We start from the raw sequence: 22,801 nt of genomic DNA on the forward strand, positions 1-22,801 counted from the left end.
TGAAGCGCCCTCAGGCTTAACCGTAAATTGAAAAACAAAACATAGGGTTCAATAATGAAACCGCAAAATGATAAACTTACAATTATTGCATGTTTCTTGAAATGAAAATATAGAAAGCTTTTCTTTGAAAAATATATATTCTCATCATCAACAAAAATCAAAATCCTTGTGTAACAATGTCCAGGAGCTACATTATGTAACCAAGCGAACCGACCTTTTATACAAGCAAATCCTTTCGCTTCCAAATGCGGAATCTCACCACCTGGATTTCACCCTTCACGAATCGTCGGTTTGTCGCCAGCATAGATAATCTAAAAATTCTCCGCATCCAACACTCGGAACACATCCTTCCTGTAGTTTTGCAAATCCTCATTCTTCCTCCAGTTGCTCGCTATATGCATTTTTGCCATTACCGGTGGAATCGGTTCAATACCGGCTGTTTTTGCCAAGTCATCGTAGTATGCAGCCTGTACGGTACCGCCCATCATGTGCGCCTGCCGTTTCTTCAAACCTCGTACCCAACGAGCTTCCATTTCAGTGTTCTGATCGTCAACCATTACTGTCTGGGTTGGAAGTGGTTTCCGGCCCGAATAGTACTCGAGTGCAAATCGAGCCTGCAGATCGAACATCAATGTCGTACAAACATAATAAGGAATTCCTATAAAGGCCATCGTTGGATGATTGATGTTTAGAATGTGTTTGTACAGCGGTTTGACCCAGTTATTGTCAATTTCGATTTTGCACGACTCGTGCAAGAACGGGAAACTGTAGCGATATCCCGTACAGTAGACAATGAGATCAACCGATTGAAAGGATCCGTCGACAAATTCAACCTGAGTTTGATGTAGTCGAGTTACATCGGGGACCTGCACAACATTGGCCGGGAATCGCATGTCTTTCAGTTTATCTGGAACGTGGTGACTGAAGAAGACTTTATTGGCTTGAGGGGCAGCGGCAAAAACTAGATCTTTGCCGCTAGGGCCAGCTCCGATCAGTAGAACATTTCGATCCTTAAAAATGTCTGGTTTACGATACTCGTGACTGTGCAATTGAATACCTTGGAACAGATCATTTCCTTCAAAATTTGGTTTCACTGGTTCAAAATAATGACCATTACAAACCAACACGTAGTCAAATATCAACGTTTCACGTTCATTCCGTCTAAGATCTCTGACTTGGACTTCCCACTGATCGTTCCCGAAAGGCTTCACTTGTTCAACCGAATGTTCAAACTGTATGTGCTTCACCACACCAAAATGATTTGCATAATTTTGTACAAACTGTAACACCTCGCTCGAGTGAATGTAGGACCGATCTTGTGGGGGCATTTCATAATCCGGAAAACCCATGACCTCCTTCGGAAGGTTCGTCCACAGTCCTTCGTACATGCTGCTGTGAATCGGCAAACCATTCTTGTCTTTCCCGGTCGCATCGGTGTACACCCAAGTACCACCGATTTGGTCCGTTTGTTCGAAAATCACAACTTGTCCCCCAGCTTGTAGTGCACATTTGCCAGCACACAATCCAGCCACTCCAGCACCGATGACACAGTATCGCGGCTCTGACTTACTCTGAAAATGTGCAGTGTAATTAGAATGATTCTAAAAAGCTAGATATATAATCCAATCGTTACCATCGTAATACAGCTGGTATCAGTTGTATGTTGGTCTACTATCAGAAGAGAACTGACGATGTCACATAACCGGCAACTGTTCTGTTGCTACTGAAATCGGTGAGCAAATGAAATGAATTAAAAAGCTTTGCTGGGAAGAGAGAGAAGGAACAAACATACTATAAGCGTTCAGTTCATCAATGTGTTAGTTTCATAAACAAACAGCCGAGTTAATTAACATAAAGATAAATATTATAATTATTTTAATATTTGGCGCGGATTAAGTGGGCGTCTGGTGTAAAGTGCTCAAACTGAAGGTTATTTTGTTTCACGATTTTGAAGGCAAAGCAACAGTGGATCATTTGTGTAATGTTAAGATTTATTTATACATGGGTCATCCCACGCGAAGTGATAAAAAAAAGATGCAAACTTGAAATTGACCTTCGCGGATTTTAACCAAATTTTGAGGAATAGTTTATCTAGGGCCAATATATAAAAACTATACACTCAGGTTTTTTTACGCGGGGATACAGGACGCGTAAATGAAAACCGCGTAAATTTCAAAATCCGCGTGAATGAAAAGCGCGTAAATTTCAAAATCCGCGTAAATGAAGACTGTGTAAATTTAAGAATTCGCGTTAATGGAAACCTCGTTAATGGATACCGCGTAAATTAAAAAATCCACGTAAATGAAACCCGCGTAAATTTCAAAAACCACGTAAATGAAAACCGCGTAAATTTCAAAATCCGCGTAAAAAATGCTGCGCTAAAAAACCGCGTAAAAAATAATGTAAAAATCTCTGAGGAATACGATGGCATTAGAATTTTCAAAATTAAAATATATGGATTGGAAGAAAAATTAACTTTTAATATTTAGCTGAAAAAATCTTAGTTGGCAGCACTACCGCCAAAAATTAATGTTTTTTCCAGACTCCTTGAACAATTTTCTTCAAAAACCATCTTGCGGTTTGATTCTAGAGTAAATAGAACCGGAGATATGACCAAAAGGAAATCAACTGTTTTGGCAGTTTGTCAGAACGGAGGGGGGGGGGGAGGGTGCTCCCATGGCCCGAGAGGTCGTTCAATTGACACAAAAAATTGGATTTTTATATATTGACCCCAGATGACAATTCCACAAAATTTGGTTCAAATCCGTGAAGGTCGATGACCCACATTGATTGTGTATGAAAAAACCTGTTTTAATCCACCTAGCGGTGCAATTATGTCTTTCTCAATCATGAACAGGAGAATTATTGAGTTGTTCATATTCATTAAAAACTTTCAAATGTAAGGGAACCCGGGGGCTATTCGGACCTACTTAAGCAAATCGCCCTTTTAGGTGGATAGATGTGAAAAAAGTTACCGGTCAAAAGTCCTAATTGTTAGTTTGAAACCTCAGCTACATTTTGGTGCCATAAAAGGTTCATTTACACCACTCAATGGCAGCGATTTGCAAACCTTTACGTTTTTCCATCCTTTTACAATGTAGGGGTAATTCGGACCTCCCTACGGGGCAATTCAGACCGTCATTTTTCTTTAATTTTTTTACAATGGAATTATGTTAACCTATGAATTAGTTACAAGAGACTCCTTAAGAAGCAAAAAAAAATTGCTTTACAAAAACTTGATCTGTTGTGTCACAGCTGCCGATCGGCGGCCCAAGTATTTTCTTTGCTGTGACGTGTGCAATGGTGTGCGCAGCCGCAAGCCGCTGAACGATGGATGACGGAATAGGGGGTCCGAATAGCCCCGTACGCTCATATTGCACAAAAGCGGTGAGCGTCTCGAAAATATCTCTGTTTTCACCCAAACAAAAAGCATTCCATAAAATAGGAGCCTCAAGCTTTCCAAAACACTTACCTTTTATTTTTTCACTTTTATTTGTTGCTGTAATCCCGGTTTTTCCATTATAATGATTTTTGTTTTGAGAATGGCAAAATAACGAAACACCTTGTATCTCCTTTCTACAAAGAACAAAGAATCAACTTTAGCTCTCAAAATTTATGTTTCAGAATAGCGGTTCCACGAATATAAACGATAGTCAGAAAGTCTTGCTATTTTCTGAGAAATCGAGGTGGTCCAAATTACCCCCACTGTATTAATAGCCCCAGGTTCCCCTATATATGAAATTTTTATTATACACGACATGACAACTATATACAAGAAAAAAAATCGTTATTCGAGTTCTAAAATTTTGTAAAAGAAAAACCAGCTACGGCAATATTAAATTGAAATATTGAGAAAGGCAAAAAGTGCAAAATCGACAGTCCCAAAAAGTCGATTTTTATGAAATTTGTTTTTTTTTCGAGATAACATAAAATCTCGACGTTTCATGCATTTTAAAGATATTTGGCATCAAAAATACGAATTCGATTTCTGAAATTTCAGAATTTGAAAAAATTTGATTTCCGGCTTATATGGGAATTTCATATGTGACCGGACGATTCAGTCTATATTTCCGGAACCATATAAGCGATCCGTGCGAAATTTTATAGACATCTGTGGGGATAATATAGCTATCATTTGGGACTAAGTTTGTGAAAATCGGCCCAACCATTTCCAAAAAACTGATATGATTTTGCTAGTTTTGAACGATGGCCACTTTTCCCGGGCACTTCCGAAACCGTCTATGGTGGTCAATATAGTCAACGAAAGTTTGTTTGACCGTCGGTGACCTAGAACTGCAAATTCAAGATGTTTGAGAGACATTTTAGCGAAATTTTTACCTTTTTTGCTTTCATCGGAGTATCGGTTTGAATCACAATTTGCTATGTGATCGCACGCCACAACCCGTAACTCCGGAACCGGAAGTCGGTTCGGGATAAAATTTAATAGCCATTTACGGGGACGCAACATCTTGAGACTAAGTTTGGTTGATTCGGTCTAGCCATCTCCGAGAAACCGATGTGACTGTTATTCTGAATTTGGATACTTCCGCCGGGGCTTCCGGAACCGATGATGGTGGCCAATGTGACAAAAAAGACTTTGAATGGCTGTTAGTGACCTAGTACTACAAATCGAAGCAGTTGTGGTCACATTTTGGAAAAATTTGCACCATTATACATTCATTGCAGAATTTATTAAAATCGACGTTTTCTACGTGATCGTACTCATCACCCTGTAATTCCGGAACCGGAAGTCGGATCCATTAGTAATTCAATAGCAGCCTATGGGAACGTTGCACCTTGGGACTAAGTTTGTGAAAATCGGTTCAGCCATCTCTGAGAAAAGTGAGTGAGATTGTGTTCGCATACATACACACAGACGCACATACACGCACACATACATACATTTGCCGAACTCGTCGAGCTGAATCGAATGGCATATGTCACTCGACCCTCCGGGCCTCCGTTAACAAGTCGGTTTTCCAGAGCAATTGCAATACCTGTCTATTGAGAAAGGCAAAAAATGTTTTCAGTCACGCAGAGCCACACATACGAGTATTCCAAGAGTAGACGTCAAACCATTTCCACGTTGAGGAGCGCCGCGGCGAACACGATAACTCTTGATAAAATTGTCTGACACAGGAAATTCAATAACATTTGTAAGGCTTAGACTTGTAGTTAGTCGATGAACCAAAAACAAATTGAAAAAAGTTCGAGTTTCGGAAAATGGCTTCATAAAAACCATAAAAATCTCATAATTCGCTCACTTTTTTTTCTTTTTTTTATTCGGTTTTCTGTGGTTGATCGATAGGCTACACATATTGTGCATTCTCATAAAAAAATAAAAAAAGTCAATTCGTTGTTTAGTTTTTTAGTTATCGTGTTCGCCAATTTGAAAAACGCGGTTTCGAGAAAAACGCTATTAAAAGGTGTCCCACATCAAATTTCATCACGGAAAAACGCTGTAGATTGGATATTTTCTCTCGAAAATGTGGACAGAAGTAGTTTAGAGTGTATTGTTTACACTGTATTTTTTATCGCTGTCAGTTTTTCGAAAGCCACTGGATTGAAATCTGCGTGTATTACAGCAAATACGCGCGAAGAATGCATGGCTGTTTAAAACAAAAGAGGTTCATCGTGGCCACCGAGTTTGTGGTTCTTCGAGAGGTTCAATACTAACAATTAAGGCTCAAGTTACTTTCTTTGAGCATGTGTAAGAATTGAACGCTTGGTAGTATGCGTAGGAAAAATTTATCCTTATAAAGCATTCATTAAACTCTAAAAGAAGAAAATCTGTCGATTCATTAGATTATCAGGATTCCAACTATGCAAAATAGTTGGTGGAAAAACAATTGACCGGGCGGGATGATGCTTTTGAAAAAGCGGCTATGGTTTTTTCACTACGTAGTTGTGTTGCGTGCCCCGGGACAGTGTAGTGGTGTGAAGAAAAATCTCCAATTTTTCAAAATCACCATTCCACCCGGTCAATTGTTTTTCCACCAACTATTTTGCATGATTTGCATAAAAGCATAAAACAAATATCATGCGCCAATTCCAATTTCTACATAAAATCTGACAAGTATTTCAGAAATCTCATTGGAGATTTTTGATCATTTATTTATGTAGCCACTTTTAAACAGATTGAATTTACATTTTGATACATCAATTATATGAAGATATTGACAAAAACGTTCATATATGCCTGAATGCTATTTTTGGTTGTTGTAGGTACAAAGATGGGTGAGTAATGTCAGAGACATTACCGCAATAAAATAGAATACACACAAAAAATAATGAAATTTAAACGACATGTAAATCAGAACGAATGTAAACATACAAAGATTGAATCAAAACTTTGATTGAAAATTACGTTAAAATCAATGCACTCAATTGGAGAATTAAAAAGCATACAATTTTACACTTTCATTCTTGTAATATTACATGTCATTCATATTACAGCAATATACGTGTAAAAATACATTGAAGTCCATTGGTTTTCCGTTTGAAGAAACTGTAATTTTCAATCCACGTGTAGAATTATAATAAAATTCATTGAAGTATCCCAGCCAACATTTTGATTCACTTTAATAAGTTGCAATTTGATTAACTGTACTCTTCAACGATATGAATTGATTGTATAAAATGCACAGATCTCTTCTATGTGAACAAAAGTGGAGGCCATATACGTACAACAAATCGGTATAGTAGAACTATGTGATTTACGACGAATTTTGATTTCATCAGAAGCATTATACAATCATCTAGCTTATCATTTTGAGTTTATATATGATCAACTTTACAATCACACATGAAGGTTTACGCAGCTTAAGGTCCCCAATGTGGTAACAAAAAGTATTTTTAAAGAAATAATATGAAAATAAAAAATCAGGATGAAATTTCCATAATTCTGTTATAAGACACAGTTACGCCCACACAGGTAGATATGTTTTTCATGGGTGAGGTTGGAGTTACTGGAAAATCAATTATTAAAATTACCTGCTACGATTTACTTCCAGTTTCAAACCTGAGATCTTCGTATTCCCAGCATAGCCGCTATGTACTCATCTATTTATACACTGTCAAGTAACGATTATATTTGATCATTTTTATCGCTTTGTGATTACGATCTAAAAATACCATAATCCAACCTAAATATGGCACTCCAATGATACCTTCTATACCTGTCAAATCACAACCTACATTCTGTACTCAAGCCATTTTTTATTGCTCAAATATTGAACTAGTCTGGCGGAGAATTTGCGAAGTGCTATAAGGAGGTGACTATTTTTTTGGAACGATTTTGTAGCTTAATCCAATTGCAAATTAATTTCTATACAATGTTTCAAAATTGTCTTTATTATTCCGCATGTACAATTTTGTTTTAAGTTGTAGTGGACTAATAAATAACTTCAAGTCAACATTGTATTTCGATCACAGATTTGCATTTTATGTGAACTTTTTACAACAAAACATAATTTTTGCTTGCACTATCTGTAATTTTGATTTAGTCTGTCATTATTTGTAATTTATAGTAAACTTTTATATACGATTACTGGTTTGCTGGGTAAGCGCGACAAGTCGTGTGGATTTTGGTAGAACTTAATTTTACATTTATTTTCATGCTCCAAATATGTGCATGAAAATAAACTTAAAATTACAAAATATTTTGTTCTGTGTACACTTAAGTTTTTCTCTTCTAATTTATGCCGAAAATTGTCATCGCTATGTCCAAGTAAGGCGTTTTGGATGACTTCTTTTTAGTTATAGTTATCGCAATTAAAAAACTCCATTATTTGAAAAATGGCTGGTTAATATACAATGCACTTCTTGGATTTCCATTCGTTTTTTGTTTTCTCCTTTTCGTTTTCGTTCGTTATTTCGTGACGGCGCACAGTGGCGGATCTTTGAACAAATATCGGACAAAACCTAAAATGTTGTCTAATTTGGCTGAAAATCACAAGTTAAGGTAATTTTGAGATGCTAAGTTGAGTTTTGATGTCAAAAATCATACAATAATAGATTCATTTTTCTATGCAGTGTCATCGAATCTTTCTTATAATGTTAGGGGAATGTGGTCGGTTGTCAGCACCCTTTTGTATTTGGCTCATAACATTTCTCCAATTGCATAATATGGGGATATAAGCATACCAATGAAAAGCCAAAGGCCTTAGCTAATATCTGGTGGAAGAATTTAATTGACTCTGCCAACATGAAAAATTTTACTAACAATTTTGTCAACTTATAATTTTTTGTCATTTGCAAAAATCTGGTCGGTTGACGGCACCCTAAGAAAATTTGCTACAAATGGAAAACATATGTATGAAAATCATCAGGATTCAAAGGGGAAAGGAAGTTTAATCAATTCAACAACTATCGAATGCACTTTTAACATCATTCTTCATCAACAGCACAATGGGTGCATGTGAAAAGTTGGTATGCATATTTCGCACCACTAACGCACTGGCGGATCGCATTCAAGGCAAATGAGTGGCTTTCAGGCGATCAATTTTTCGACAAAAGCTTTAGACAAATAAGACTAAAGTCCACGCAGGTATGTAGTCAAAGGAGGATGGGGATAGGGGGTACCTCCCCTATATTTAATTAAAAAAATTAAAAAAAGGCGCAAATTAAAAAACTAAAAACAATAGAATAGTTTCCCTGGACGTGACAATCTGGTGTCTACAGTGCCACCCAGCGATGAAAACACGACCAGCGGCTCTATTCTGCGCGGCGTATGCCGTGAGACGACTAATCTCACCTCACTGGAGTGTCGAGTTCCACCATGAACAAGATAATACCGACTAAACTCCATTGAGCTCCGCCATTGTTCTCCTCAGGGACTACCTCTCGGTATTACTTCCGGGAGAACAACTGTATATCCGACGACAAACGTAACCGTGCCATTTTCCTGATGATTTTTAAACATTGAGGTTCAACTGAGAACATCTCTCACTTGAAAAACGAAAAAAGCAGTGCTCTCTAATACCGTTGGGAAAATCTTCATGAAAATGCATCAATATATTCGAGGCATTGGTAGAGTTTTACTGATTGATTTTCATGAAGATTTTTCCGACGGTGTTAAAAATACTGGTTGCTTTTCCAAGCTTTCTCAGTTGAACCTTAACGACTTCATCATTACGTAAAGGGTGACCAACTTATACCACACAGAGGTGAATTAGATTATTTATTAAAAGTCAGTATGTCACCCAGGTAATAAATAGGCATGGAAAGTGCTTTTTAAAAACCGCTTTTGCAAAATCTGTCGCTCCATTACTGCTGTGCCACGAAAATGTTTTTTTCTGCCTTCAAAATGCTGATTAATGAAAAGAAGTTTTAAAATAGTTTATTGAAAGCAGGTTTATAATAGTTATGCATTAAAATGCTAATATGCTGCAAAAGGCATCTGATACTTGCTGGTTACTTGGGTAATGTTGAGTTTCGAGATGATCTTTAGGCTTCAAAAATTGATGTTCGCCGTTATTCTAAAACAAAGATGGCGGAGGCAACAAAATTCAAAATGGTGACTGTTCCTTGGCGAGTTATCATATGAAACCGTACAATGTAGGTATTTTTGATTTGCGAAGGTTATACATATACCAAAGCTATAGTAAAAAATTCGTCATAATAGATGTGACGGATTTTTTACTCTAGACCAATCTGAAAACCTCCATTCTGGGAGCTTTTAGAATAGGAATGTCGCCATCTTGGATTTCAAAATGGCACCAGACATCGATTTTAGGCATCGACTTACAAAAACCGTGTCGATAATATCCGCATTGATTGGGATATAGAGATTTCCGCTAAACCGGACGTCATCTTAGTTTTCAAAATGGTGTCAAAAATCAATCTCTTGCTTGTTCCGAAAATACTCATACTGATTGGGTTATAGAGAATTCAGAATTCGTTTTCGTGTGTGTTTATACAATACATATCCCACTGCCCGACAGAGCTTTTATGGAAGAAACTTGTCTGCATCTATTTATTAATAAATTCTGTATTATCCATAGATGTACACATGTTTAGCCCTGGAGATGAAAGGCGATAGCTCTACTGTACGTCCAACGACCCATTCCAAGAATGCCTGGTCATACACGTACATTCTGAGGCCGTCTTCATATACAATAAGCCCCGTGCGAATACATCCACATATCAATTGGATATGTGCAATATGTTCACGCTTTCAGATTGAAAAAATATTTTAGATTCTGGCACGTATTAACAATAAGGTAAAATATATAAACATTGAAGAACAACACAAAACGATCTCACCAACGTGCTGCTCTGAATTTGTTAATTGATGGCATTTCTGCGAAGAATTCTCCTCCATCCACAATCAGTGAAATCGTTGCATCAACTAGCCAAGTTCAGATGGCGCTGTGGATGCTAAGTAGGCGTATTTTTTGGTGAGTTGATTCGCGAAAAAACATAAGTATGTGACGATAAAATCACTACGTACAATTACAAAATTCGCCCGACCGGGTTATAGAGAATTCAGCATTTGCCACAAATTGGGGTGCCGACAACCGGCCGAAAATCGATTATCGTAATCGTAACCATTTTGAAAACTGAACCAAAAAAATTGTGGCAAACATTTCTTAGCCATTCAATTTGAAGCACAATATAGAAATAATTCACTTCGTAAATATTCAATACGCATATTTTATCGATTGATTTACTTCTTTCTACAACACTAAGCAAATGATCAAAAAAAACTTTTGAGTAGATTTTGGTTGGAGAACAGAACATGACTAGTCTGTTTGCTTCATCTATCGGCACAAACATATCGTGCGGATATAACAAATAAATTTTGTCGGAATGATCATATCTACTTTCTGTCAAAAGTTACGTAGGGGTGCCGGCAACCGACCACTTTCCCTTACTGATGCAATTTCTATCCAATCGTATGACTAAGGGATTGCTTAGAAACACAACTAGTGTTTTCGTTTTTTGAAGCTATGGTCAATCCGACGCTAGCTTAGTCTTATCACTAAGTTAGTGTCGGATTCTGATGAGACGAAGTCGAACCGCAAATTCCATATCTTATTTAGTGATAGGTTTTGAGCTCTTCACAGGCAAAGATGGTTTATCTTCTTTTTAATGGAGAAAAAATAGTTTTTACCAAAATTTTCTCCACTAAGGAGAAATATAGCATAGTGGATATTTTGAGTCCTTACATCCTTATTATAAATAATGCAACTGGTAAATTTTGTGCCATGATCAGTATAACATAAATCTTAAAAGAAGTCAAGTTTTCACTAGAATTTTAGGATTCAAAAATACTGTTGATCTGTTGATTCAAAAGTACTGTTGATGATGAAACCACGAGTATAATATGAATATGAATTATATGATAAATCTTTTATCTCACTACTAGGTTGGTTACTTGGTGATCTGTGCTTTATAATACCATCCAACATCCACCTCGCGGTTGAACGGAACGCTTAATCCAAGAGGTAAATACATTAACTCTAGAAAAAGTTGAAGTGAACTTACACATTATTTTGTCTTTGAGGTGAACTTACTTTAATTTTTCAGAAATAGTTTGTTTATTATTAAACTACTTCACAAAATATTTTCGGAATTGAGTTCCTTGAATCACGTAGATGTGTTTTCATTCTGCCGATATGCAAAATCTGTTCAGTAATACAATAGGCTGTATGTAACGGTCTCAGTTAGTTATTATTGGTAAGTAAGGAATAAAACTATAAAATGTTCAATATCTCCGCCGTTCTTGAACGAATTTTGACAATCTATAGCTTATTATAATGGTATTGTTCTAAGCTTTTTAATTATGACTGCTACGTTCAAAATTTATATTCCTAAAACGTGTTTTGACAAAATTACTCATATCTCAGAAAGTAAGGAAAATATCCAAAAACAAAAATAATAGTGTCAAATTATCACGTTAGGCATTTCATTCGAAACTAGTTTCGATACGATCGGTTCAGCCATTCCTGAGGTAATTACATGGCATTAGTGCACATACATACATACATACATACACACACATACAGGCATTGTCCCAATTTGTCAAGCTGAGTCGATTAGTATATGAGACTCGGTGCTCTGGGCCTCGAAAAAAGTTTTCAAATATGAATCGAATCCTATACATTCCCTCTGTAAGAAATGTAAAAACGATCAATGATAAGAACTCGTAACCGCCTCTCCCTTAAATTTAGCTTCATTTCAAACCATTTTCGTCTGATGAACTGGAAAGTCTGTGAAGTACTCCACGCAAACCAAAACACGCCGTACATGATTTTCCACGGCCAACGATAACGTCCTCATCTTATTGAAAAATGCAATACATTTAGTTGAAAAAGGAATTTAAGAAACAATAAATGACAGCCAGATAGCCCCTCTCAATTTCTCGATTATTGAATAGTCTCGTTTAGTCACTTTCTGGGCTTCATGTTGTTCTACGTAATAAATTTTGAACTTGTCCAAATATCAAGAAACGCTGTTTAGTGAGTAAAATTCCATGCTTTCACATCGCAGCCACTCCGATCTACTACGTAGCTCGTGCTTACCCGCCTCACAAGCAAGCTGTTTGTCAATCAATAAACAAGCAAAGTTGATCACCACCATTCACGGGGGGTAATGCATATAGTGCATGGTCAATGTTCCTCTCTCGATCGATCGCTTTGTGCGTTCATTGTGCACAGCAAAAACGGGCACCTGATAAGGAAACGCAGTTCCAGTTTACATCAACTGCTCAGTATAAATGAATAGCGCTGAGAACTAACGGGATTTAGTTCACCGAGGCACTCGGATTCAGTTGCACTGTGGTATCGAAAGTAATGGAACACGGGACTCAGTTTTGTATAATCGGTGCTGGAACTGCTGGACTTGGTACGGCTAAGCGTGTACTGGAAGCCGGAGGTCAAGTTGTAATATTCGAACAGACTGACCAAATCGGTGGAACGTGGAACTACACGGACGCTGTCGGAAAGGATAAATATGGGCTGGATATCCACACTAGTATGTATCAAGGGTTGCGGACGAACCTACCGAAGGAGATTATGGGCTTTCCGGATTTTCCGATTCCTGAGCAAAAAGAATCGTACATTCCTTCGCAGGACATCTTAGGCTTTCTACGAATGTATGCGGACAAGTTCGATTTGACCCGACACGTGCGTTTCGAGCATCACGTTGTGATGGTTGATATTGTTGATATAGGGCTGAAAAAGTGGAAAGTACAAGTTAAAAATTTGCCTGAAGCTAAAATAGAACTCTTTTATTTCGACTACGTGTTTGTTTGCAATGGGCACTATCATACTCCACTGACGCCTAACTATAGGAATGCGAACCTTTTTCAAGGAAGGCAACTGCACAGTCATGATTACAGATCGGCGGAGCATTTTAAAGGTAAGGGCTGTGAATTTACAATAAAATTATAAACCAACTAGAACTGTGATTACAGATGAAAAAGTTCTTGTGATCGGTGCCGGCCCATCCGGGATGGATCTTGCGTTGGAAATCTCTAAGAAAGCACTTCACGTGTCCTTGAGCCATCACTCAAAGGATCCAATCAACACTATTTTCCCAAAAAACTTTAGGCAAAAACCAGACGTTCAAGAACTCACATCAACTGGTGCACTGTACGTGGATGGAACGAGCGAGAATTTCACCGTTATCCTTTATTGCACAGGATACCGGTACAGTTTTCCATTCCTGAGCTCAAACTGTGGAGTTACTGTCGAAGATAACTACGTACAACCGTTGTTCAAACACTGCATCAACATTAATCATCCGACGATGGCCTTCATCGGACTTCCGTACTACGTTTGTGCGGCGCAGATGTTCGATTTGCAGGCGAGATTTTGTCTCAAGTATTACTGCGGAGAGGTAAAGCTTCCCAGTCGGAAAGAGATGATCGCTGATATGAACGAAAAAATGGAACAACGATGGGGACAAGGATACAGAAAGCGTCAAGCGCATATGATGGGACCGGCACAAGGCGAGTACTACGAGGATTTGGCGAGAACAGCCGGACTGGAACCGCTCAAACCGGTGATGACCAAGCTGCATAACGAAAGCAGTCGGAGGTTTAATGATGATCTGCTTAACTTTCGAAGAGATAAATTCAGAATAGTCGACGATCAATCGTTTGAAGAAGTTGTTGACGATATGAAAAGTTGAAAGCATGTCAGTCAAGCTATTGCATTGCATTTTGTCAAATATTTATTTTAAGAGATATTATGGATAATTTTTTAGAGAGAACTTATGTTCCGCAAAGAGTTTAAAAGGTGTTGAATTGTTCGCAGAGTAGCGAGTAGATGTCTATGTAATTAGATAACAGGAACATTGACCAAAATTCTTTGGTCTGAAGAACAGCATTTTGGAATCGATCCTGTTATTTCCCGAAAATGTTGCTTACGAAAACCTACACTTTAGAGGCATGGAAAGTTAAAAGTTATTTTGGTGTGTCCAAAAATGTTTCCAATTTTTTTGAACTATAGCGTCAGTCTGGTGCCTTGGTCAAGTGCCAGATTTTGAGTTGAAACGTAAACAACTAGGTTATTTCATATTTTGTACAACAATATAATATGATAAAGAGTAATGTGTCTATTAGGGCAATAAAGCCTATTGTTACCATATTAAGCACCTCTTAGTTTTGAACCAAGTACAGGCCAGATTCGATTATCCGTAGGGTGCAGGAAAATTTCGCTTCGGATAACCGAATCAAAACAAATGTTTTTTTTTTCTTCATGAAATATATTTCTTATATGTTGAAAAACAGTATCTAAGGTACATGCATCAATGTTTGACTCTTAGAACATTTGTTTGATCAAACCCTTTTAATAACGAATCGATCACTTTATATTCTATAAAGTGATATTAAGAACAATAAGTTATATAGCCAAGTTATTTTATTTTAAAGTATTGTGTTCGATTGATTGGGATACTTATGTTTAGTCTAATAATCATGCGGCATAAAACTAAATTCTCTGCGTGAAACTTCAGTTATCTTAATGCTGGTTTCGGTAAATTCAGACAGAAATAACAACTGAATTTATGATTACGCACTACTGGTTTGTATATAACAACAAAACTTTGGGAATCCTCTAAGGGCCGATTTCTTCACCCTCGCTTAACGTTTAAACCAGGTTCACCGGTACGTTTAAACCCGGCTTAAGCGTAAAGCGAAGGTGATGAAATCGGCCCTAAGAGAAGCAACAAGCTAGATTCCACTGAGAAGCCTAAAAATTTGTTTCAAACCCGTCCAAAACAGGTCCAATAATGGACGCCAGCTGAACGGTCTGCTGGGCGTCGCTTAACGTTTGTCGAACGAAAGACCAGCATTGGACGATTTTAAAACATGGATTTCTAGAAGGATAAGTTTTGCACACGTTACAAGTAAAAAAACTTTACGCGCGACACCAAGGATCGTGCGTTGTTCAATCAGCAGCAGCATCATAATCGTCGTCATGCGCTCTAGGGCTTTGGAGAGCCACTCAGAAACTAGCTGATTCTTGGTTCTTGGAAGTTTTAGATATAAATATGTTCAAACGCATTGAGTGATTCAGTTTGTTATACAACACAGTAAACTTTTTTCTCTTGTTTGCTTGGTGGAAACATCATCCAGAATCTTTATTTGGCCATTGTTCGGTGTTCTACGTAGCCGAGCCACTTAAAGGATGTTCAGTGCATCTACTTCGTATCGAATTATTAGCGCTGTTCTACAGTGAAGATCCTATTTTACTGGTCCCCGTGTTTGTCTGCCTCCGAATTTGTCAGCTTTTTGACCCGATTTTGCCAGCCACATTTAAGACAAAGTCTTGTGGTTTGATTCTCCTATGTTACATGTTGGGATTAAAGTAAAAGTCTTTTACTTAAGTGTGCTAAGAATTCAAAATGTCGATGTTCTTAAAGTGATCAAAAAGTTTCGATTTTTTTAACTGATGCGATAATAGACTGATTCAGAAGATTTGAGTGGGGTTTTAGATAGTCCCAATCAATATGAAACATATATGTTCAGATTTTGTCAATCTTCAATACATAATGGGGCTGACAAAATCGGTTATTATATTCATTCTAAAAATTACAAAAAAAATCCCAGATTTTAAAGTTTTGTTCTTCTTGTAATTATAGCTGGCATCTACAGGAAATTATAGTTTGTATCCAATCTATTAGGTACATAAAATTTTATAGGACACTGCACTGAATTGAAAGATTTGTTGATTATATGAAATTTCTTTATTTTCCCAAATTAATTTTCACGAGAGTTTAAAATTTTGTACTACCAGGAATTTTAGCGGATATCCATTTCTATCGATTTTTGTATTTATATATTGGGACAAAAAAAGTTTTTTTGTGAATAATGCGATATTTCTGTATTTCTACGTATTTTTGTGAATATTTTTTGAGAACATAAAATTCTGGTCTTCCAGAAACTGTTGCTGGTATCAATTGTAATTCATTGGTGTACGAAAATATGTAAGTCATCGCATCGAATTCAAAATTATATGTTAAATAATTAAAATTTCTGTATTTCTACGAAGTTTTCATTATTTTTTAGAAAATACTTATTCTTTCAGAAACTGTAGTTGATAGCAAATAATAAATTATAAATATGTAATGTAGCTTGAGAAAAACTAATGTTCCGATAAGCGAAACAATTTGTTCGGATTGTCGTACTACGGATAATCGAATCATTTTCTACGGATAATCGAGACTACGGATAATCGAATATGGGCTGTATATGAGATAATGACATTATCTATTTGGCTAAAAAGCGTGCAATGCCAAGTTCATGTTAGATTGAAAATATTTGTTCAGAAATATCGACCAAATTCAATTTTTAGTTACAATAAAATTACATTATGTAGTGAACCGAAACAGGATGGAAATGGTCTTAGCAAAACTCATGAATACAGGCGCTCAATATCCCATCCTTTCGCCATCGATATTTTGACAGAAACACTGAGACATAACCAAGGACTTAACATTAGTTTAACTTAATAACCATTTATTATTAATTCTCAGTAAAACTATTTGTTAAACGCTAGGACACTCTTAGTGTCATACATTATTTCGAAATATGGTTGAGCAAATTATCGATATATTATTTCACACCACCACAATCAAAATAATCATCCTGCATCCGACACACAGCACAGTGTTTTTTTCGATCAAATTCATGCGATCTATTGATTAGGCCTAAATCGTTACATTTGGGTCAATGATGTATTTCCATATGGTGTTATTTAAATAATTAATCTTCAAAAAGTGAGATATATTTACCACCTTTCTTGTGAGTGCGTATATTAAAATGAAAGACATCAAAGTTGTAGATCAAGCTTTTGCCAACAACTTCGCTGAAGACACAAAATCTTTATCTTTAATATCTTTAACATTATTGCTGATTGTTTGTGGATGATCCCTTTAAAGCCAAATCAGTTATATTACTTTTTAAATATCATTCTGACAAGTTTGGAATGTTTCGTAAAATGGTTTGAAATATCAAAATGGACAAGTTACTGCGTTACAACATTGGTTGATCTCGTGTATCTTCAAATCAATTCGGCGAAAAATACGTTCAAATAGTAATTGGTTGTTTACGGTGAAACGGTTGAGTTTACGTCAATTGTGTTTTCGGGATACTTATCAAAAATTCAAATGTGTCAAGTCAGCATGCCGGTGGCTGTGTTTAGTGTCACCACCCGCACGACCCCGTCGTCTCCACGATGGATAGCGTGTATTCTTCCCATCTTCCAGCGTAGGGGAAGTTGATTATTGTCCTGTATGATAACAAGCTTTCCCACTTCCACTTGTATCAGCGGGCGCCAACGTTTTATTCGAGATTGGAGCTGAGAGAAATACTCCCTTCGCCATCTCGTCCAGAAATCTTGAAGGCTTCGCTGCATCAGTTGCCATCGGTTCAGACGATTTGTTTGGAGGGCTTTATAGTCGGTTTCGGGAAGGGGCGGTAATGACGTTCCTACTAAAAATGTGCTGGTGTCAACGGTTCCAGTTCGTTTGGGTCAGTAGAAAGAGCTGTAATAAGTCTGGAATTCAAGCATCCTTCCACTTGAATCAGCAACGTGTTTATATTCTCCGGCGTGACTGGATTATTTCCAAGGACTCATCGAATATGATGTTTGGCCAAACGGACAGCTGCTTCCCACAGTCCTCCTGAAATGCCACTTGGACACTTTGTCCCGGTGTTGCTTGCCATTTAGTAACTGCAAGAGCTCCAGTAGTTTGTTTCGTGCTCCGACGAAATTGGTACCATTGTCGGAATAAAGGTCAGTGTACCTGCCCCTTCTTGCCACAAACCTACGACGTGCTTGCAGGAACATGTCCGTAGAGAGGTCCGAAACGAGCTCTATATGTACTGCCTTTGTGCATAGACAGATAAAAATTGAGACGTACGCCTTCACCGCTGCTCGCCTGGGAACAGGTCTTAAATATATTGGTCCAAAATAATCTACCCCGTTTTTGAGAATGGGCGAGAGACTGTCACCCGAGCCGCTGGTAGTTCTCCCATGAACTGCTTCACGGGTGTAGGTTTAGGATCGAAAGCATCTCTGGCACTTGTACACTATCTGCCTTGCCATATCTCTCCCACGCAAAGGCCAGAAACGGAGTTTAACGACGCTCAAAAGCAGTTGAGGTCCAGCATGAAGTAACCGCTCATGATAGCGTTGCAGCAACATGCGAGTGAGACGACGGCGATCTGGGAGTGCCATGGTGTGTTTAGTATCTTCTGATGCCGTGGAGTGCTTTAGTCTTCCACCCAACCTAATGAGACGATCTTCGGCGATGCCTGAATTGTGCCACCGCAACGGTGACTGACCTGGTACCGGCTCACCCTTTGATAGTGCCTTCCACTCCTCGGAAAAAAAACTCCAATTGCGCACGGTGAACTCAAACACGTTCTGCTTCCCGTAGCTCGATACTAGTGAGAAACCCTGATCGACGATCGAATTGCTGTCTGTCGTATACCATTTCCGAATATGACGAAAATTCACCGATATACCAATTGTTGAATTTTCTCACTGGAGCCACAACCACTGTACGACGCCTTTCCTCTTCTCCCTCCTCGCTATTCAAATCGCCGGGGTACTGGGGCCACTGATCACGAGCTTCTGCCAAACAGGTTGGACCATTCCACCAAGTTTCGTTGTTTATAATATCTTGTGGGAAAATTCCCCTGGAGATCAAAACAGCAGGACTATGTATTCCGGGAACATGACGACATTCCCCACGTTCCGTTAGGTTTTGTATTTTCGCCACCCTGTTGGCAATAAACGTGCTCCATGAAGATGGTTCCGCTTTAATCCACCGCAACACACAAGTGGAATCTGTCCAGAAGAAAACGGGCGAATTGATTCTAATAGACTGCTGTACCTTCTCATATAATTGAGCGGCTATGAGCGCTCCACAAAGCTCAAGTCGCGGTATCGTTTGGCATTTTAAAGGGGCAACTCTCGATTTGGATGCTAACATACGAACCGCCACCTTCCCTTCTGCATCTTGGCATCTGTAAATGCACGCTCCATATGCCTTCTCAGAAGCATCCGAGAAGCAGTGTAACTCTATTGCCACCGCGCCGGGTAGAATAACACTTCGGTTAATTCGTATCTCATTCAATAACGGTAACTGCAGGTGGAACTTTCGCCAATTCTCACCCACCGTTGAAGGTATAAGTTGATCCCAGTCTAATCTGTTGCCATCTTCGTCTCTTAGCGTCCATAACAGCTGCATGAATAGCTTGGCGGTTGTGATAGTGCCTCCTATGAGTCCCAATGGACTAAACAGTGTGGCTATTATCGAAAGAATACGGCATTTAGAGAAGCCATCCATAGTATCAAGCGTCGGAATATTGAACTCAAACCTGAAAACATCGGTATTGGGCAACCATGTAAATCCCAAGGTTTTCACTGAGAGGTCTTGGTCCAAGTTGATCCCATCAGCATCACGTATCGCTAAGTTTTCTTCAGCGATTCCATCCAAAACTGGAGCTGCATTCGATGCCCATTTCCTGAGACGAAATCCACTGCTGGACATCATCTCATCTAATTGGATTCGTAGTTAGGTCGCTTCTTCAACATTATCCGATCCTGTCAAAACGTCATCCATGTACGTGTCCTTGATAGCTGCTTGGGATGCCAACGGAAATCTTCATCTAACGTCAGTTGCTTTAGTGTGCGCGTTGCCAGTTCGCACGTTGCTACCTCATCCGTAGGCGATGGACGCCAAAAAATCCATTGCAGTGGACTCTCCTCCTGTTTGACATCGATTTGCCAATCGATCGATTTTTTTCGACGTCGGCTACAATCATGATTTGCTTGGTTCTTCATCGCATGATTATCGACCGTAAATCCTCCTGAATTACCGGCCCCACCATTAGTACATCGTTCAACGAGACGCCCAACGAAGTTTTGCAAAATGCGTCAAAGACCACTCGAACCTTTGTGGTCATGCTTGCCTCCTTAACCACCGGATGATGTGGTAGATAGGAACGCTTGATCGTATCGTGCACATTTTTTCCCAGACGACAATACTCGTCCATAAACAAAAGTACTGTTCCTTTAGGTCAGCGTTCCTTGCTAACCTGCGCTCCGTTCCTAGGAGCCGTCGGAATGTGATGTCCTTTAAATCGCCCATTCTTCATATAAATGAAATTTTCCAACTAAATATTTTTTTGGTAAAAGAAATGAGTCTTTGGAAAAGGTGTGCAGATTGCTTTCACGAATAAACTACTGAATAAACGAAGTCTCTTCTTTAAAAGATGTTATAGCTCATTATATTTAGACGACTCCCATTTTTTTGAATATCTTTTCAATTGTTATTCCTACGGGTTTCATATATTCTACGAAGTTATTTCATTTGTCAAAATGCACAATTTTTATTATAACGTAATTTTTGATATCTCGAGTATTTTCGAAGATATTGTCTTCCTTCGGAAGGGAAGTAAACCGTTGGTCCCCGGTGCATGAGTTGATGGATCGATATCTAGTCCAGATAGTGGAGTCACCTCTCTGGCGTCGGTAAAGAAGATGTAAAATTCAACTTCTATACTTACTCACAAATATCTCCTCCTCCCGTGATACTTGTGAAGTGCGCAGTAGTATATACGGTCTTTAGCAAAAAGTAAGTATGGGACTAGCATTCCTTTCCTTCTGCGATCTACGTTCGGGACTGGCCGGCACCAGTATTGATCAATAAAAATCACTTTAGGATTACCAGGAGTTGCACATTGAAAGATGTTTTGCTATTCGATAACGGAGTGACAGCTAGAGGTGATCGCACAAGCTCAAGCTCTCGAATATTTTCAAAGATATTGGACTTTTTTTTAAACAGCAACAGACAAATGAGCTTTATTGAGTTTTGTTGTGTTGATGTAGCATTTCTAATTGCAACTAGAGCTGGATACCCGATTTTTTCCCGTTCGAAAGTTATTACTTTTAAAACTTTTGCTAATTGTACCAAAAATATCGAATAACTTCTTAGTGCCAAGAGATAGACCGATGATCTTCTGGAAAGATATGTATCTTGATAAAACGAACAACTTTTTTGAACTTAGCGAATCTACGATATTTAAGGAGTTAGGTTTAAAACAAGGGTTTTATGAAGTCATTCACAAACAACGGTCAATAACTTCGAGTCAACTGTAAATAGAGACTTTTGGTCTTCAGTAAAGATGTTGGCATAAACAAGTTGTTTTGCATTTCTGAAGACTTCATCTTGCTTTTCAAACTTTGAAAAAAATGTTGCAAGGATCTCACTTCAAGAGGGATTAATCGCTATATCATCATAAAACATCCTAGAAGACATCATTCCTGTACGCTGGACCGTTTTCGCGTGAATAATTTTTCGCACGTCTTTGGCGATTTTTTTTAACTTCTAATTATAAAGGTTTTATCCTTAGGGTATTCGCCTCTTTTCGGATTAGAGAATCCTCTTTTTTCATAAATCTCTAACCCTATGTGCGGGGTTGGGAATCGAACCCAGGGGAGCTGCGTACAATGCAATCGATTAACCAACTACGTTATACCCGTCCCCCAATTTTTGGCGATAAAAACCACTGTGCATAGGAAAGCATCACCAGTGTCGCCAAACCATAGCATTTACTAGAAAAGTTATTATACAGCAATTTTGAAAATAAGTAACCAATTCTAGAGAAAATTTTCAATAGGACGTAAGTAACATTGAGAGCCTCTCTTTGTTCACTTTCTCTTTCGTTTATTACGACGTCATTATAACACTTTGCACTAATTTTCCAGTACATATCGAAAGGCGACGGTTTTTACTAGAATATTATGCAAAGAGTAGAGTAGTAAATGTTGAAATGGCCGAGTAATGAACAGAAGAGAAAGACCCCAAAGAGAATCTCTCATTGTTACTTAAGTCCTACTAAAAATTTTCTCTAGAATTCATTGAACTCGTGTAATAGAACTGATTGTTGAATGCTGTAATAGAATTTTCATTAATGAGAAACTAATCATTACCAGTTGTTTCCTTTTAGCTTGGTAACGTTCTGGAAGCTCTTCTCCTAACAGCTGATGACGTACTTACATGTGTGTGTGATGTTTACGTTTGTTTTTATCCGGAGAGGACAGTAAAATGATTCATAAAAATTTTCACAAATCATGCGAAGGCGTCCATGTTTGGTATAGTTAGATATTCGTTCAAAGCACGGAAATCCAAAATTCGGGTATGCGTCTGCGAACGTCTATTGTATAAACCTCTCATGTCAGACAAACGGCAGCGATTCTTAATAATTTATTGCTCGGCGTCATCCGGACGTTTTATGGCCGTTATCACCGTCCATCCTTTATCAAGCACAAACGTC

General features: G+C 38.2%; 2 protein-coding genes across 2 annotated transcripts; one reads left to right on the top strand and one right to left on the bottom strand.

Annotated features, from left to right (window-relative positions):
* Positions 1-146: 146 nt before the first annotated feature.
* LOC131691212 (senecionine N-oxygenase-like) lies at positions 147-22,608 on the bottom strand. The gene is made up of 3 exons (XM_058977442.1): positions 22,525-22,608; positions 1,634-1,723; positions 147-1,571 (listed from the first exon to the last, which is right to left on the bottom strand). The coding sequence occupies exons 2-3, from the start codon at positions 1,634-1,636 to the stop codon at positions 312-314; spliced, it is 1,263 nt and encodes a 420-aa protein (XP_058833425.1). The 5' UTR covers positions 1,637-1,723; positions 22,525-22,608; the 3' UTR covers positions 147-311.
* Positions 12,751-14,597, top strand: LOC131691211 (senecionine N-oxygenase-like). The gene is made up of 2 exons (XM_058977441.1): positions 12,751-13,365; positions 13,421-14,597. Exons 1-2 carry the CDS (start codon positions 12,798-12,800, stop codon positions 14,137-14,139), a joined length of 1,287 nt encoding a protein of 428 aa, XP_058833424.1. The 5' UTR covers positions 12,751-12,797; the 3' UTR covers positions 14,140-14,597.
* Positions 22,609-22,801: the final 193 nt, after the last annotated feature.

The sequence above is a fragment of the Topomyia yanbarensis genome, chromosome 3 (genome assembly GCF_030247195.1).
Source record: "Topomyia yanbarensis strain Yona2022 chromosome 3, ASM3024719v1, whole genome shotgun sequence".
In the NCBI taxonomy this organism is placed as follows: domain Eukaryota; kingdom Metazoa; phylum Arthropoda; class Insecta; order Diptera; family Culicidae; genus Topomyia; species Topomyia yanbarensis.